Source organism: Atta cephalotes (genome assembly GCF_000143395.1).
Source record: "Atta cephalotes unplaced genomic scaffold scaffold00079, whole genome shotgun sequence".
NCBI classification, from domain to species: domain Eukaryota; kingdom Metazoa; phylum Arthropoda; class Insecta; order Hymenoptera; family Formicidae; genus Atta; species Atta cephalotes.
In genome coordinates, this window is record NW_012130143.1 from 121,260 (window position 1) to 137,945 (window position 16,686).

At 36.9% G+C, this 16,686-nt stretch overlaps 1 protein-coding gene across 1 annotated transcript in view; it reads left to right on the top strand.

Annotated features, from left to right (window-relative positions):
• LOC105624443 (ras-associated and pleckstrin homology domains-containing protein 1) overlaps positions 1 to 16,293 on the top strand; it is a 57,584-nt gene extending 41,291 nt beyond the window's left edge. Inside the window, exons 3-10 of the mRNA XM_012205805.1 lie at positions 11,399 to 11,566; positions 11,777 to 11,932; positions 12,389 to 12,622; positions 13,086 to 13,315; positions 13,432 to 13,584; positions 13,819 to 14,331; positions 14,474 to 14,848; positions 14,929 to 16,293. Coding sequence (XP_012061195.1) covers positions 11,399 to 11,566; positions 11,777 to 11,932; positions 12,389 to 12,622; positions 13,086 to 13,315; positions 13,432 to 13,584; positions 13,819 to 14,331; positions 14,474 to 14,848; positions 14,929 to 16,293 — 3,194 coding nt within the window. The remainder of the gene's footprint in view (positions 1 to 11,398; positions 11,567 to 11,776; positions 11,933 to 12,388; positions 12,623 to 13,085; positions 13,316 to 13,431; positions 13,585 to 13,818; positions 14,332 to 14,473; positions 14,849 to 14,928) is intronic.
• The last annotated feature ends 393 nt before the right edge of the window (positions 16,294 to 16,686 follow it).

Below are 16,686 nucleotides of genomic sequence, written 5' to 3' on the forward strand. Positions count from 1 at the left end.
CCGGCCCGGTCCCGGACCGGACGGACGACGACGCGTAGAGACGACGAGTTAGTAGTAGTATACATAGTATATATATATATATATATATATATATATATATATATATATATATTATGTTATATATATATATGTTATGTTATGTTATATATATATATATTTATGTTTATTCTGTTTCTCCTCTTATTAGTGATTCGATACACTCTGGTAACAATTTGTATAATAATTTGAGAATTCGTGATATTCTTATTGAAATTAAATCATTCATTTTATAGCAATTATTGACATTTTCAGTGTTATTTTATCTTTCCGTATGTATCGATATACTTAATCTTAAGTTTGCGTTTTAAGATTTTTAATTTTTCGTTATTATAAATAATAAAAAAATTAAAATTTGACAGTCTTTAATCCATAATATTAAATAAATTAATGGAAATTAATTAATAAACTCTAAGAAATTAATTAATAAGTTAAGTGAGATAAGTTTTTGATTAAAGGATTTTTGACACCTATTAATATTTTTTTTAATAATATTGTAAGCAACTATGGGTTAAAGATGCAAATGGTTCCATTACCATAATTCTTTCATGTTTAACTGACGATTTCGGCGCATCCATGTGTGTTCCGACAAAACTTGACACGCAACGAAGGGTGCATCTGTCGAATCGAAGCCAAGGCACGTCATGAAGGGCGAGGTTCATTAGTTAATTAAACAAAGCTCGTTTGGACACGCGATCGTAGTTCGACCTTGAGTTCCCTCTCTTTATCTTTCCTTTTATTATTTTTTTTCAGGGTTGGCGAAGACTAATGTTTTTTTTAAGAATAAAAACATCGCATTTCTTTTTAAAGCTTGTTGTTAATGCTTGAAACATGCTTTAAACAATATTATAAAATACGTATTTAAAATTTATTAAGAACATAGACATTAAACATGCTTTAAAATATGTTTAAATATGATTTTTACCAATCTTGTTTTTTTATATCTTTCATTTTTTTTATTCCTCTTTGTATCGCAGAAATTTTTGTTCCTCTTTCAAACACAGAAATATTGTCGTTTTCTGATATTCGTTCTGCTAATTTTAAGTGACAAAATAAAAACAAAAATCAAACTTGGAATGAAATTGAACTTAAAAAAAGACTCATAAAACTGCATGAAGTGTTTTGTGATCAGTCATGTCAGATTTGCAAATGGAAATGCAATGTATATATTTTTATAATTTTATTTTGTTTATGCAATGTGCAATAAAGTTGCATTAAAGGCTAATACAGATAAATAGATAATGTGGAATCCACGGGACAAATGGGATTGCTTTTATAGAGTCACAAACATTTCTAGCAAAACGCTATTGAACCATCATCGACATTGGCGGAAATCAATCTGCCCATCGGCATGAGGTCGAGTAAATTGCTGCGGTAATTACGACACGCGAGGTCCATTGCGAGTGTCGTCCGTTTCGTGCAACGTATCAACTGCCAATTAGGAGTAAACGGGAATCTCACCTCAGGCGTTTTACAAAAAAAAAAAAAAAATACAAAGTCTACCAGTTTAGTTGCGAAAAATTCATTAGAATATTGAAATTAATTTTTAAAATATCACATGCACGCATCGTTACATTAATTAATACATATTAAATATTACCTAGTCTTTTCGCAATTCGTTTCAGCGAAATCAATGCATGTAGACTGTAAATTGCAAGGTACAAAATTTCCTACGGTAGTTTCCTTGCGGAATCTTTCCACGAATCTTTCCATTGTGTTTTCTACTGGACATCGGGGGAATAATTCGCTGCGAATAGCGGTTACTCGCGCGCTATCTTGTAGAAAGTGCGAGGTTTACCAAGTGCGTAAATATGTATTAGCCATAGGCGAGTGCGTGCATCGACGTCCGGCACTTTTCCGATTTCACGCCGCGTGGAAAACAGCCTGAGCGGAAAACGAACCGGTGCAGTGCGCGCGTAGTTAATCGCTTTTATCCGTCATCTTGTTCGGACGACGCGACGACCGGTTTCCAGCTACCATCGGAATCGGGTTAAATGCGAGGCAACTGCGAACGTAGCGTCGCATCACGTCGATCGAACTCTTTGCCAATAAAAGATATACGCAAGGATTACCCTCCTGCACTTTCATTAACACTCGCACTTACCGCAATTCCTAACGTATATGTGCAAGTGTTAAATCGATTCTACTTTTTCTTCGCAGTCCAGAAAACTCGATCAAGCCCTATCGAGGCGATCGATTAATTCGTGTCTGATGCGCCGGATAATTAATTTAGTAATTACGCCTGTTTAATTGCAAAGAAGGAGGCGCTCGAAAGTATCTGATTTTGATAAATTTCGAATGTGTTGCAAAGTGATTAAATGATGAAGGACTCGCGTACTTTTTTTTTCTTTGCAGCTTTGCGATTGCAAAAGTCTTTTGAAACTGGTTGCAATTAAATTTTTATGAGAGAATGAAACTTTGTTTGAAAGTTTGGAATTAATAATTTAAAATTTCTAAAAGCAGAGATATCTCTCCCAATGCGTTATCGCAAAGATCGCAATGAGATGAAAGCATGCTATGAAAGTAAGTTGCGCAATGGTTGCAGTAGCTACAGTGCAATTGATTACAAGCAAAAAGTTACTGCACACAACATATTCAACAAATGTAAAATCACTATTACAAAAAGTTACTGCACCTTAGTACATTTAAATGTAAGGTTTTTTTCTAATCGTTGAGAAACTACAACAATTTCTTGCTTGCTAATATAAATTTAAATATAAAATTATGAGAAATTTTCAGTCGAGAATATTTATTGAATTTTATGGAAATATTCTCAGGAGTGCGAACGTTTATTAATTATTACGTTCGGCAGAATACATTTTAATTAATAATCTACAGTTCGAAAGAGCTGAAATATACGTATATGCATTTTCCACGAGATGCCGAATGTGTTTATTGGAAAACAGGATATCACGCATTTAATTAAAAAGTACTGAAACAAAATGCCGTTACCTAACTTAAATTATAAATAATTCATCGAATAAATGATCTAATATTTGACGTTTCTTTTGCGAAGAAACGAAGTGCTTTGTTTCTTTTTTATCAAAGGTTTTCTTGCTTAAATCCATTGAAGTATTATTTTAACACTTTAATGTGTATGTTTAAAAATGTACAAATGCATAGTCCAAAGAATTATAAATGGAACGTACAATTTTATCTCGGAAAAGTACACAACATAAAGATTAATTTATAATTAATACGTCGAATGGAACCTACCGATCATATTACATCACAGGCGGGTCAAAAGAGTCAAGTATGATTTATATAGTATATTAAGCTGGCATTTACAAGCTTATCGGAGCTAGAGAGGCGTTTGCGAAAATAGCGCGAAAATATTTGCAGCCGAAGAAGCGGCGCGCTGCGCTGTGTCGACTCGGTTGATTTATGCAGCTCGATTAATCTAGGTTACTGCGTTATCGAGCGCGTTTGCGTATTCACATAATCGACAGGGTGAACGAACCTTCCTTCCTTCCTCATTCGCGATCGCGATCGGGGAAAGTACAAAAAGTTCATCCGCGCGAAATTCGTTCGCGGAAATAAAAAGCCAAGTCGATTGCTGCGAAACGTTCGTTCTGCTCGATTAATTGCGACGTTAGATCACCCGATTGCACCCGGCAGCTGTTGTTTTGTGCAAATTAGAATTTTCGGACGCTTAAAATGAATGCTAAAAGAGCGAAACTGAGATTGTCCAGAAGAATTGAAATGAAGCATATTTGTAAAAATTATACAAAGCGACAATAGTTGCGTTCAATAGAGAAAGCAACTGTTGTAAAATTCTTTAACATGATTTATACATTTAGATCCAATGGGAATTCAAATGGCAAAGCTAATTATCTATTTTTAAAAATTTTACAATAGTTGCCTTCTCTGCTGAACTCTATTGGAACCCTTCGATATTTCAACCGCTCATTAAAGCTTTGTGATATCTACGATACTAGAAATCTAAGATCTCAAATAGAGAAAGAAAGAATTGACCAATCGCATTGATCATGTAATCGAATTGTTCAAATGTGATTTGTTATCTCTTTTTGTCCGAGGTTTCGCAACGATTTCTAGCATCGTGGACACAAAGCTTGAAGAGCTAAGTAGTAATTTAATGTGATTGGTTGGATCTAAAGGCAAAAATCAATTACATTCGACTGCTACTTAGTCACTCAGCGATTGTAGTATTGAATGCACCTATTATTATATCACAGCCTGGAACTTGCGAGCGGGGCTCGAAATTACGATGTAGTTTTAACAAAGCTAGACAGATAATACGATAATATAATAAAAACGACAAAATGGACTATTAAACGAATAACTGAAGTATTGTAAGATAGATATTCAGTATCTTTCGTATTTAATTTCCCTTGCAGAATACAATACTAACGCGATTATATTTGTGTTGATAACTATATAGACATTAAGTCATTAGTTTCCTTGGTCCTGACAGATATGGTCTCCCTCATCTCAACGACACGAGCGAATCGGTGGAGTGAACGCCTTGATGCATTCTCGCCGCGATGTCGCGTCTTTACCATTTATCAAATCGTCACTCCGGCGCCTAGACTTTAATCAATACGAACTCTCTGGTCCATGTACTGTGATATCGCGTCAGGCTCAATACTCGATTTGTGCTCAAACAATGTGTTGTAATCAAAGCTCGGCCATTACTATGATCCAATCTGTGCAATACAATTATTACACATACCGTTATGTTTCAAGAATACCTATATTTTGAGAAGAATTATTTGATGTATTAATTTTACGTGTGTGCATTGTGTAACGTTGTAATATTATTATATAAGATCATGTTATTACCTCAAGGAATACATCGCGTTATTTACGGCGTTCATAAAAGCTTGCGTAAGTCAATGGCGCGTTCAACCCTTTCGCACGCATAATCGTGCACGTACGCACCTACCGCGCGACATAAATGCGATACTTAAAGTGCAAGTGTTTAATTAAAGCGAGTAAGCGTTGGTGGTCGTTGCACTGATGGCAAAATTCGCCCGCAAATAATAATGAAACTAATGAAGCAGGATAACGTTAAATATTTTTAAGGAGGATGAAGTTTTATTATATATTGGAAGTATTTAAAAAACATTTATTAAATTATTCACACATTTTTATAAATTTAGTAAAGATATTTAAGCACTCTGTTCCTGATGAGTCATCCCGTACTATCTGCAGGATCTCTGCTATCAAAGAGATATCTCGAATTCCATGAAGTTTTCGCAGAGGTTCTCATACTTGATATATCGACAATTTTTTATCATATGAAATAACCAATATAAAAGGCGATTATCGTTGCATGTATTCGAGAAGATTAAAAATCGTAACCTAGCACGTCCTCGATTAAATCGACGAAAACATTTTCAACGACAAAACGCCATTTCAAAGGGAGGCTTTATTTATAGTCAATAGAAGTTTGCGTAAGTCAACCGGTGCACTCTCCACCCTTTTTAACGTGCGTAAAACACGCACGCCACACAAAGAAACACGAGGCATCCACACGCAGGCGCGACGAGCGTCCGCGTGGAAAACTCGCAGCGAGAGGCAAGTATATTCACCTTAAGGCCTTTAGTCTAGTGCCGTCGCACGCGACGTGCACATCGTATTCACTGTGTGGCTCGTATCCCTTCGACGATAGTGTATTATTGTGGATCTGCTCGATCGGAGACTCGGGATTAACCCCACCTTCGGGGGGGGGGGGGGTCGAAACTATCGTGCGCTTTGCATTTTTCCTGTAATTACGTCGCGTAATTTACTTATCACAGATATAAATTACATAAATTATTTTATTCTGGACTTTTCTCGCAAAAATAAATATAGTCAATGATATGAGAACTACTTGTATTTTGTACGAGATTTTTTTTAATTTTTACTCGGTGAGATGAAAATTGTATGTCAGAGGGTTAATTAATTTTGATTAAAAATTGTTTGTAATCATAATTTCAATATAGATAAAGCAGCAAAACTTAATATTGATTAAGTTTCAATTAATTATGGCGCGAATATATTTATCCTCTGAAAATCCGCGTCCACCTGACTTTCTCGTCGCGATGTAACTTATTCACTTTCAATGCTTGGTATTTTATTCAAGAATTACTCGCATAGTGGGAAAATGATTAAAAATGACGTCTTTTATAATCGTTCTTGAATAATCGACATTAAAAAAATAATAGATATTTCAATGTAGTTACAAAAATTTGCGTCGATCTCAAATTGTCTCCGATTGTGATAATTTGGTATCTCGGTTTCTCAGTTAAATGGAAAAGTGATTATGCAAAACACGGACGTTGTGATCGCTCGTGGCGATGATTGGGTGACGATGCTCTTTCACTCTGATGAGAGACTCATTGGAGTACGATGCTAATTGGCGATCGGAAGGAAAACGAGATTGTACTCGAGAGAATCAACGCCTCGTTTGGCAGGGTGGAAGATGCTCGGGCATTTTGGTAGCAACGAGAGCATATTGGGCTACCTCACAGTCAAAGGTACAGATAAAATTTTTTCTTCGAAATTACAGCAATAATAAAATCTTGAAACAAATGAAAAAAATATTAATAATAATTGACTTGTAACAGATTCTTGGAATTCTTACCAAAAATGCGATATATTATCGCATATCGAATATCGAAATAAGCAAAGAATTTAATGATAATTTTAGTAATGATATAATTAGTAAAATTATATATAACGATTCTTTTGTCGCATTAGCTGCAATGTCGATAAGACTCTACATCAGTTGTCTTAATTATAATGATAAGAGTTAAACTAAATTGAATTAAATTTGAACAATTTATGTGCCCGCATTATCAGTTTCATTTATATAAAGGGTAATTGAATATTAGCTTGAATATTAACACGGTAAAAATTTATTATGATCCTGTATAAGCAGTAAGAATTGATGCAGATCGAAGGAAAGCTTTCTGACAACGTGCCATGACAATGTGCTCGACTAAATTTACAGCAATTTAGCGCCCGTGTGACGAGAATTCGTAAATTAGCGGCGAGTCGAGACACTTACGCATTCTATGTGGTACAATTTATTTCGACTTAGAAAGTCAGTGGAAAGCTGCTTTTTAGAACAATTCTTGTTACAGAAGATAGATTTAATCAAAACGATTATTATTTTACTTTACTTCCGTTTATATTTATCTTTATAACTGTTGACATTTACACATAATCGAAATGTTTGAATATAAATTTTACATGAATTTTAAATTTTTTTAATGAAATTATTCATTTTTTTAAAACGAACATCTCGACAATGCAATGTTGGAACGTAACGCTTAGAATCACCATATAATCCTTTAATTCTTAATAATAGAACCCAGCTAAAACTTTCATTACTTTTATTACTTTTTCCGTAGTGATATATAATCTCTTCGTGATTAAATTAAAATCTAGGCCATTTTAAATTAAAAATACATTTTTCATAATTGTAAGCATTTAATCTCTTTTTTCGCAGGCTTATATAATGAAGGTGCAGTCTAAAAGGTGCAGTTTGTATGAAAGCTCTCGGGATTAATAGTTAACTTAGTTAGTTTTTATAACTTTGAAATATTAATTTATTCTGTCTTCCATAAATTTTTTTGCAAAGACTTTTTAGAATTACATTAAACTCATACAGATGATAGATTATTAATAACTATATAATTCTCTTTTATTACGTATTATTTATTCGTCTTTCTGCACGGAATATGTATTAGTATAAGGTAAATCTGACAGATATGACCATTCCCGTGTTTACCCAGCATTTATCTTTTTCCGACGACCCCTTCTGATAATGGCTATGAGACTTGCCGTAAAAGCTGGCATTGTGCCTTTCCCCAATCCTTTAGTTCCCATTTTTCTTTACCCTCGTATTATATCGTAGAAAAGGAGATCGATACACGTCTCCGAATGTATATTCTCTTTGTGCAAACTGCTACTACAAATATTTCCGTGTAAACAAACTTAAAAAAACGACAAGAGTTACATCTTATCGCCATGAAAACGATTACGGAGCATTTTAAGTAGCATGACAAAGTCCATGAACTAAGTTCAATGCTCTTTAAAAGAACAAAAATTTGCTTATGGAAGAAACATTATACAGTTTGAAATTTTTTTCATTTAACTTTCTCAATCTGTATAATTTGCATATTTTCATTCAATTTTTATTTAATAAGATAAGAAAAGCAAAAAGAGAGAAAATAATGAAAATGCTTGATGATGGATGTATAATTGAGAAAGAAATCGGAATTATTACTATCTATACTTTCTATACACGATATTTTATACACGAATGCAGCGTCACAAGTTGAGAATGTATTCTGCGATTATCTAGGACGGTTCGCCTTAGATGGTGAATCTTGGCAATTAAGCCAAGACTTAAATTTTCCTCAAGACGAACTTTACCTCTAGAGTTAAAACACAATTTCGCGCTCTTTACACTCCAGCAGATTACTTATAAAAAATTTGCATAATTCCTTTATTATCAATTCAAATTAGTCACTTCTTAACGGAAAGTTGGCTCCATTATTAAAGAAAAATGCATACTTTTTTGCACTTCAGCATTTTCTTCTTTTAAAATCTATTTTTTTTAAATTGTTAAATGCCAGATAAAAATTTTTCTTCCGGGTTTTATATGCTTTTCTTTTTTTTCCCATCGAGAACGATCGATGAGACGCTCGATGAAAGATAGTTAAAGAGCACTCGAGAAAGCCGTGACTCACATGTTCCCATCCATGTCGTCCTCCGAATGCGAATGACCGGTTAGGTTTATCCACATCGAGGTGTCTGCGCACCACGACAAAGTCATGCAGTGTACGCGTAATTTTGCCGTAACGGTAGTCACCGGGTGCAACTTGCGTTGTCGTGCCTGTGGAAAGTGCATTACACACACACACACACACACACACACACATACATACACCGGTTTCATTTTCATTCACCGCGCCTCGTAACTTGTTTTGAGGAACGCTGCACCGCGATGCGAATTCCCCACGTATACATATCATCTGCAATCTTATTAATTCTCCCAAGCCGACACGTTTACAGCTTGGTGTTACAATACAACGCGATTGCAACTTCACCGTCTTAATAAATATATGCGTCACGAATGCAAAAAGATACTATAGAAAGATTATCTGATATAACTTTAAGTGTGACAGCTACATACATCGTTTGCGTGTATTTAACGAAGATGCAAATCAAAACGGATTAAATTGATATTAATTTAAATCCATACGTCATTTTGAGGTAAGAAACTTCTTCTATATTCATGACAAACTTGCGTTTATGCAACGCAAATCAGCTGGAATTACATTCCGTTATTAATTCGAAGTTCCCTCGAAGGGAACTTCTTCATCGCGGACAACGCAGACCCCACCAAGCAACGCGTGAGAAATTCGAGGCGGACGACGAGCGCACAAATCTGCATGATAAACATTCGCGCGATTCCTCGGCTTCTCTTTCGCATTCGCAACGTCGACGTCGGCGATTTCGCGGTAACGTTGCGTCGCTCGTGACGATTCACGCGGCGATATCGTTCACATTCCACGGGGTGCACGTCATTCACCGAGGACTGCGGCGGTCAAGGAGTCGTGTTGTGAAAAGTTGCATACTAAATGGAATATATATAATCGTCTGTTTTCATTAAGACGCAATAGAATGTATGATTAAAGAGCAACAAGCATTACTGCCATTATTTGTTGATGTTTTTATATCAGGACTGAATGATTAAATAAGAAAAGCAAGAAATCAAATTGAAACATTGAAGTAGTACAACTTCTTATCTCGAGATATTAAATATAATATAAGTTGATTTATTACAACATAATATTATTTTATTTTATATTATCATGTTGTTATCTAAGGTCATCGAAGTTGCAATAATAATGTGTTCCTTATCATAATGATTTTTAAACATTTTATTTTTACGATCTATTACATAAATTTTCTTCGACCTCGGCTGATAAATGTTTTATAAAATTACAAGGAAATTCTGTGATATGCTTATAATTTTCTTGATGATGAGCCTGAGAAACTGTCAGCCTCACCATACCACCACTTTACGTTGATTATGAAAGTAATCTTGACACTAATTCGCACGTTATCAATTAATCACGTCGCGCCGTACTTTTTCGTAACGATCTGACACTCACTTGCGGTATCAGCGAAGCAAAAGAGAGGTGTTTTTAGTGTCCTCGCTCGCTCTTTTGCAACAAAGTGTCACGCCTACCGTGAATTGTACAAATTAATATTGCTACTCACATTCAGCGATTATGAAACATTCCGCGAAGTACGACTATATGCGCTTCGGTTTTAGTTGAAAATAATTCTTTCGATTGTATTATTCTTCCTTATTTATTTTCGAGTATTTTATGATTACATTTTGATGTTTACATAATTTTCTTACATTTAAATTGACTGAGTCTAATTATTTCCTTCGTGCACACTGATGTTATATCAATATTATTTTAATGGAAAATAACCTTGTAGAATTACAATAACAGTATTAATGAAATAAACTAAGTTTGATTAAAATAAGAACGTGATGTATTTATTTCATTAATATTGTTATTGAATTAACAGTATTATTTTCAATTAAAATTATACTGTTGATGTAATAAGTATATTTATTTTCAATTTATCGATAATTATTTCCACTACGAATTAATCGATGCTAATTAGCAGTTCTAAAAATAAAAATATATTTTCTGTAGATTTCAAATGATAAAATGTTATCACACACATGAGTGAGAAAAGCTTGGTAGAATTCTGGCGATATCATACCCATATGTACGTAATGCTGTACCAGCATATTCGCGTACGAGATACTCGGTTGAATTGTCAGACTGCTAATTTCGCTAATTGCTGCGACGAGCTCTGTGTATGCATGCTATCACATACTGATAGCGATACGTGTGCACGACATAAACGCGTATAACGATAGACAAAGTGCATTCGAATTTACGTTCATCATTTCCTGAGAAATCGTGGAAGCTTTGATTAATCGTAAAGAGATAATGCAGATTTAAGATGATGCCGAATAATAGAAAATAAAATATCTTAACGTTGTATTCTGTAGTTGTGTTCAATCTATATTTCTAAATACAAATTTAATGATACAATCTCAGAGTATATTGAAAAAATATATATATATATATATATACAAACGAAGACTAAAGAGTTTCGATGTTACAATATTTCAAAATAATAATAAGTATAAATTTTTAATTTGTAAATATATAGTTTTTTTATTTAAGAATTCAATGTTAAAAATCTGTGAAAATTTTATGTACTATTCTTTACTGTATTTATATAGAATGGCAATGTATCTTTAATCTTTTTTTAAATGTAAAATATGCAATGCGAATTTTTTTTATAGATTCCCAGGATGTCGACCTGGATGCGATCCTCGGTGAATTGTGCGCCTTGGAGCGACGTTGCGACGGAGACATCGCCGCTACTCCCGCATCAGATTCACAAAGACCAGGACGACCCACCAGCGCAAGGATCAACCCAGGCGACAACACTGATATCAAAAATGAAGGAGGTTCGTGCTTGAATACCAAAAAAATTTTCTAACTACATGTTAATCATATTGTGACAATTTTAATGATTTATTGATTAAATTATATGTAGCAATCTATTTTATATTATGAATTATTACATCATTTATAATTTTATAAATTATATCATTTGTAAGACATAAAGTTTAAAAATATTTTATTTTTATACATGTTCATGTTTGATCCTGTTATAGGTATGCGCACTGATAGTCCTGATAATGACAGTGCGTTCTCAGATACAGTGTCCATGTTGTCCAGCGAAAGTTCGGCGAGTAGTAGTGGTTCCGGTCACAAGCCACCTCAGACCGCCATGCACACAGCTCCTCAGCAGCAATCGCACCAGTTTGTCGGTGAGTCTTTAATTTATTTTGCGATCGATAACTTTAGAATGTTGATTGAGTTATCGTTTTAGTTGAGATCAATTTAAATACTAAATTTCGATTTCTTAAACTTTCATTTATTTCACATTATGCACATTTTATTTGATTAAACTATTTGAACGACAAGTATTCTATTTTTAACTTATGATATTACATACTCTAGCTTCAGTTTAGGACTGTTTCAAGGCTAATAAATAATTGGCGCGCAGTTTATTCGAACTGAAGATTGTAAATATTCATACAAAAATATTATTCAGTATCAAAACTCGCTTTGACCGAATATAGCTTTCTTCATTTATTTGCTCTAAATGTTGAGCATTTCCAGCCGATTTTCACTTAGTATTACTTATTCTATTTTTATTTGTATTTATATTTATACCAGTCTGTGCATCTCTTGAGTAATTTTGTTTGTAATTATCTCTTCAGATACAGCGAGTAAAGCGAAGGCAGAGAAAATCCGCCTGGCGCTGGAGAAGATGCGCGAGGCGAGCGTACAGAAGCTCTTCATCAAAGCGTTTACGCTGGACGGCAGCGGTAAAAGCCTCTTGGTCGACGAAGGGATGAGCGTCGCGCATGTGTGTAGGTTGCTCGCAGACAAAAACCATGTTCCAATGGATCCGAAGTGGGCCGTGGTCGAGCACTTGCCCGATCTCTTCATGGGTGAGTCTATTATCTTCTATTTGCCGACCGCTAATTGCTAGACTAATGACGCAACATTTCTTCTCCAACAGACAATATTTACATGCGACATTAATTTTTAATGCTGACATCCTCATTTTTAATCGATATTTCCTAGTGTTTAAAATGCTTTTTTTATATTTATGTAAAAGATACTATTAAGAAGAAATAATAGATATATTCTATATATAATATATTATAAAATTATCAACATAAAATTAAAGACGAAAGACGAAAATTATATACAAACTATATTATACATTTTTAAATGACATTCAGTTATTATATCTATAATAGTGAGAATAATATTTACTCTCTTCCTTTACATTAGAACTTTTTCTGAAAGGGATACATTGTAAGCTTCAGGAAATGATTTTATTGTACTATCGACTTGCAGTCTAACAATAAGATATTGTGTGTAATGAGATATTAATGAAACTTTCAGAGAGGGTTTACGAGGACCATGAATTATTGGTAGAAAATCTTCTACTGTGGACCAGGGATTCTAAAAACAAGTTACTTTTTGTCGAGAGACCGGATAAAACACAGCTATTTCTTACACCCGAACGATTCCTTCTCGGTCCCACAGATCGCGGTGGTGGCGAGTACGACGACCACTCGAGAAATATTCTATTAGAGGAATTCTTCTCAAGTAGCAACGTCGGCGTACCCGAGGTAAGCGAGACGTGTTTACGATCTCATTGCGTCTTGGCAACCGAACCGAACGACGGCAGCGAGTTCGTTGACATATATTCCACTTCTCCTCTGCATCGATTACCATTTGCTTCCAGGTCGAGGGTCCGCTGTACTTGAAATCGGACAGCAAGAAGGGTTGGAAGAGGTATCACTTTATTTTACGAGCCTCCGGTCTTTATTACTGGCCGAAGGAAAAGGCGCGCACCGCTCGAGATCTCGTCTGTCTGGCAACCTTTGATGTTAATCAGGTTCATATTTTTATATACTCTTTCGTATCAGCGATACATTACATAATACTGATCTCAAATATACTTTATTCTTATTTTAGATAATTTTTAAATCGCAAATATCGCGCATCTATTACATCTTTTTTATCTTATGAGATTATATGATCTTTTTCTTATTATTTATTAAAATCCGCATCCATCAATATCATGTGAATCGATTTTTATAAAGGATTCGCTAATTTAATTGTTAACCAGGTTTATTATGGCGTTGGTTGGCGAAAGAAATACAAAGCGCCTACCGATTTTTGCTTTGCCGTAAAGCATCCACGATTGCAACAGCCCAAATCCACCAAGTACATTAAATTCCTCTGCGCGGAAGATAATGCATCTTTGGAGCGATGGATGGTTGGCATCCGCGTGGCGAAGTATGGCAGGCAGCTAATGGAAAATTATCGGGCGCTCGTGGACGAGCTGGCGCAGGAGGATTTGGACTTACTGGCACATGCCAGATCGTGCTCGGTCAGTTCTATTGCTGTACCGCCAAATCAGACCCAGTATAATACGACAAATGACAACGCCAGACAGTTTGCGGAGAACGTAAGGCACAGCAATGAAACGACAGTTGCTACGACGAGGCAATACGACGGTCAAAGACAGAGTTATAATTCAGAACAACGGCAGAGCTATAACAACGACGGCAGGCTGAGCAGAGCAAGTAGCTCTAGCTCCAGTGGATGTTTATCTGATGGGGCACCGAGTAGCTGTGAGGTAAATACAATTAAACGCAATTTGATATTCGTATTAATAATAAATTCATTCAAAAATATTGTTATTACGTACTACTAATGCTGTTATAATCAAAATTATTTAACTGGATACAATTATTTAATTTTTGCATATTAATTGTTAGGTGGCCTTCGAATGCGGTGAATTTCCAACTGGTACGATAAAGCGGAAGCCGTCTATGAATCCAAAGTTGCCTCTCACATCAATTACGAGGCAATTGAAGGAGGTCGGCGAAACTGTTCGAGACGAGCCAGACTCCTGTCCAAGTCCGACAAGTTCGGGATCCGGTACGCTGACTAGAAGGCACAGTCGTCGACGAAGTGGCACTGACTCTGATGGGTCCGGAACATTGAAGAGACATCATAGATCTGGAAACGCGACACCGGTCAGCCCAGTACCTCCTGGCACGCCGGTGAGAGAGAGAGCGAGTCCTATGGGATACAGCAGATCGGAAAGTCAGGAATCGAAAACGCCGACGAGTCCGATACAAACGTGCATGGTAATTGATATTACTAAGGATCTTAATATGAACGATTTAATATTTGTTCGATACATAACGAATAAATTTGTATCCTACAGATGGATTCGATTACCTCGCTGCCACCGCCACCATCCCCGTCGAGAGTTGCAGAAGAAGTTGAGTCCGATAGCGAACCGCTTCCGCCACCACCTCCCGAAATGTTCCGATCGAATCTCTCGCTGGACTCCCTGCCACCGCCGCCAGCGCCCGGTGAACTTCCGGTTTGCAACACGCCAGAGCTCACGGGCTCCTCGTTGAGTCTCGCGTCTTTACCGCCACCGCCCAGTCCGCTCGTCGGCGAAACTGGAACGATACGTCGCGCTAGACCCAAACAGTCCACCCCCACGAACTCTGTCACTCCCGAGAGCACACCCACGCATAATCCTAACTCCAGGTCACAAACCAATCAAATGTACACAAATAATAGTATCGCGTTAAATAACTCAGTCCAGAATTACAATTCAAATGCGTCCCCGAATGTTCATGCGAATAACACCGCCAATTCCGTATCCTCTCCGCACAGTTCCTATCCAGGATCGACGGCAAGTACGCCGACCTATACCCCAAACTCGCCTAATTTCACATCGCCACCACCCTTCGTACCGCCGCCGGCTTATGGTGCTCAACCGCCACTTACCAATTCCCAGAGTCTCGGCCGGCAAAATTCCAAGGTTGAATCGATATACCAGACCGGTCATCATAACACGATCCAGCCGATTAGGCCGAATCCCAACATGGACACCGTCCGACGTAGTGCTATGAAACAAGGAACTGGTCATTATGCAGCACCGCCTTATCTGGCCGAATTAAAGGCTGCCTCCAGTCCGCAACCGCAACGACGAGTGACTATCCAAGAACCACCGACATCACCCAAATCGAAGACTGGAACCGGTAAGAAGATCTCATTCAATCTGCCACCCCAACAGGAACCCGGCAGTCCCGCATTGCCACAACGGAAGCCAACGCCGCCTAGAAGATCCGACAGCACCAGGCTTACGTCACCGAAGAAGCTGGCAGCGTCTGATCAGGCGCCACCGGGCGATTTCCTCAAAGATCTTCAGAGAGTGATGAGAAAGAAGTGGCAAGTTGCTCAGAAGTGCAAGTTAGATTCAACGACGACACCGCACGAGGTGCTCGGTTTTCGAGATCCACCTCCTGCCGTGGCCGATTACAGAGAGACTAATGTGTCTAATTGGGTACAGGAACACTACGGCGCGGATAATCTGTATGAGAACGTATACGCGACGGATCCCCATGGACCAGTCGAGTATGCGTCCAGCCCGGCCAGACAGACGGTGAGGTTCGCAGATGAAAACCGCAGCATGAACATTGTTAATGCAATCGCCGGCAAGAGACGGCCGCCACCACCGCCGCCCAAGAGGGCCGAGACCACGCATCTTACCACTACCAGGGCGATGCACTGACAATAGCAGATAATCCAGCCCCATCCCGAGAGGCGATGGTATTGCTGTCTTTGCGGCTGGTGGAAGGAGTGAAAACAAAGGCGGGAGACGGCTCTGTCAACATAACATTTAGTCATTATTTCGGGATGCCAGGTACATCGAATCCATTGTTCTAATTTGCTAGAATTTTTCAATGGAAAAAGAAACTTTGGAAGATATGCTTCTTCAGTAAAAAAATTAATTGTATAATTTCGTTGCCGGACTCTGTGCTGGATCTCGAGAGTCGAATGAGAAATTGAGAGAGAAAAAATTGTTTGGACACGTGGCACGTTAAAAAAAGAATATTTGTTAATTCAATTTTGAACGGTTCTGTAGAACTGAATTGACAGAATCTATTTATACGGATATTAATGA